Source organism: Sinocyclocheilus rhinocerous, unplaced genomic scaffold (genome assembly GCF_001515625.1).
Source record: "Sinocyclocheilus rhinocerous isolate Xijiao unplaced genomic scaffold, SAMN03320098_v1.1 scaffold46197, whole genome shotgun sequence".
Lineage (NCBI taxonomy): Eukaryota > Metazoa > Chordata > Actinopteri > Cypriniformes > Cyprinidae > Sinocyclocheilus > Sinocyclocheilus rhinocerous.
The window spans coordinates 212-1,909 of NW_015628652.1; the positions used below are offsets into that span (position 1 = coordinate 212).

The following is a 1,698-nucleotide window of genomic DNA, read 5'->3' on the forward strand; positions in this document are numbered from 1 at the left end:
AATCTAAGTCATATGCACTGGAGTGTGCCTGGATCTGATCTTCTCATTCCCTGCAGTTACATTTTACACCTGTAAGAAGGAGTGTTACATCAATATTATGTAATAATATAATAATATAATATTCCTTAATGATGCTTGCAATCCATAACTAGCTTTCTTTATGATCCGTTCCTTTGTCCTTTGTTTTAGCTCAGCTGCAGGTGAAGAAGGCAGACGGTCTTATCTCTGAAGTATGTGTGTGTGTGTGTGTGTGTGTGTGTGTGTGTGAGTGAGTGTGTGTTTGCTTTGCCGTGTCAGATCAGCACAAGACTGTGCAAGGGTGAGCTGGGAACAATGAATCATGAGGGAGAGGCTGCCAAACCCGCTCACCTGCTTTAGTGGGCAGAGTGTTCTTCTCCGCCGTGTTCGTCTTCTTTAGGCATCTCTTGTCAAACTGCTGCACCTCTTCTTTAACAGGGTTGTCGCTCATTTTGGAGAGTCTGTGAGAATTCGAGTCATTGAAAGTTAATGGCAGTGGCCGTCTCTACATGCAGTGTTTGCTTTATACCGTCCTCAATAAAACTATTCGTGAATCAAAACCAATCAATCAACTTATTGGCATTCTAATGCAATAACGGCCAATCCAAATGTGTGTTTGGACAGTACTTGTGATTCTTTTGCTCTTGGCATCTTTCTCACACAGAGCTGGCAAAGCATTCAACGGCATCTCGCTCATGCTTAAACCACATTCTGAAAAGCAGAAGTGCGTTTAACTCCCCAAGACCTGTTTCCTCAAAGGTGTGAGCTGAAGTTTTGGTGACCGTGTATGAACACGTCGACACTCCCTGTCCTCAGATGTGTGTTTATGTAAGCTCTTATCAGCCAGAGCTACAGTAAAATCACTGGCCTAAAATGACACTCTACTCAAATGGGTTGTTTTCCTCGCTTTTTGCATATTTACAGAGACCACGAGTGCGCTGGAGCTTAATGCTTGTATGTTTAACAGATAAAGTCAGCATAATGCTGAAGTTACAGAGAGATCTGCAAAACAAGAGGAAGTCATTTCACTAAATCACCCAGTGCTGCTACTATCAAGTAAACAGATGATTTCTCATTAAAGTAAGCATGCTTTATGTTGCCACGTTGTCTTAGCAACACTTAATATTCTGAATTAACTGTTGTATTCAAGTCATCACTTAATAGGACTGAATAACTTGAATAGGGCCAGATCATATTCACTTTTTTTTTCTTGCAACTTAATATTAGATCTCATTAAAAGAGAGAGAGAGAGATAAGTGAACACAGTAACTTTGAAAACATTTTAGTTTAGCAAATCAAATTATTCATGTATTGAATGTTTTCTCACATTAGTCTATGCTGAACAGAATATCAGAACAATCTTATGCACACACAAATATAGTAAACAAAGAAGAACTGATATTAGTAGGGCAGTGTGCACATGATCACTGCATGAGCCGATGTTTTATATGATCACGATCAATTCCTCACGTCTTCACCACACCCAACATGACTCGCGCCAAATCTCTGGGATTTTGCAACACTGCCAAATACTTGAAACATTTGAATGTTTGAAACGTTCCAATCGACGCTTTGCCGCATCTGGGTTTTTCTAACGGTGTTTAGCGCATTAATGCGCCATAGGAATTAATGACAGACTGCGCAAACCATAGGCAGGCGCACACACACACACACACACAC

At 40.6% G+C, this 1,698-nt stretch overlaps 1 protein-coding gene across 1 annotated transcript; it reads right to left on the reverse strand.

Annotated features, from left to right (window-relative positions):
• Positions 1–251: 251 nt before the first annotated feature.
• Positions 252–510, reverse strand: LOC107737890 (thymosin beta-a-like). The gene has a single exon (XM_016549527.1). The coding sequence runs from the start codon at positions 467–469 to the stop codon at positions 299–301; it is 171 nt and encodes a 56-aa protein (XP_016405013.1). The 5' UTR covers positions 470–510; the 3' UTR covers positions 252–298.
• Positions 511–1,698: the final 1,188 nt, after the last annotated feature.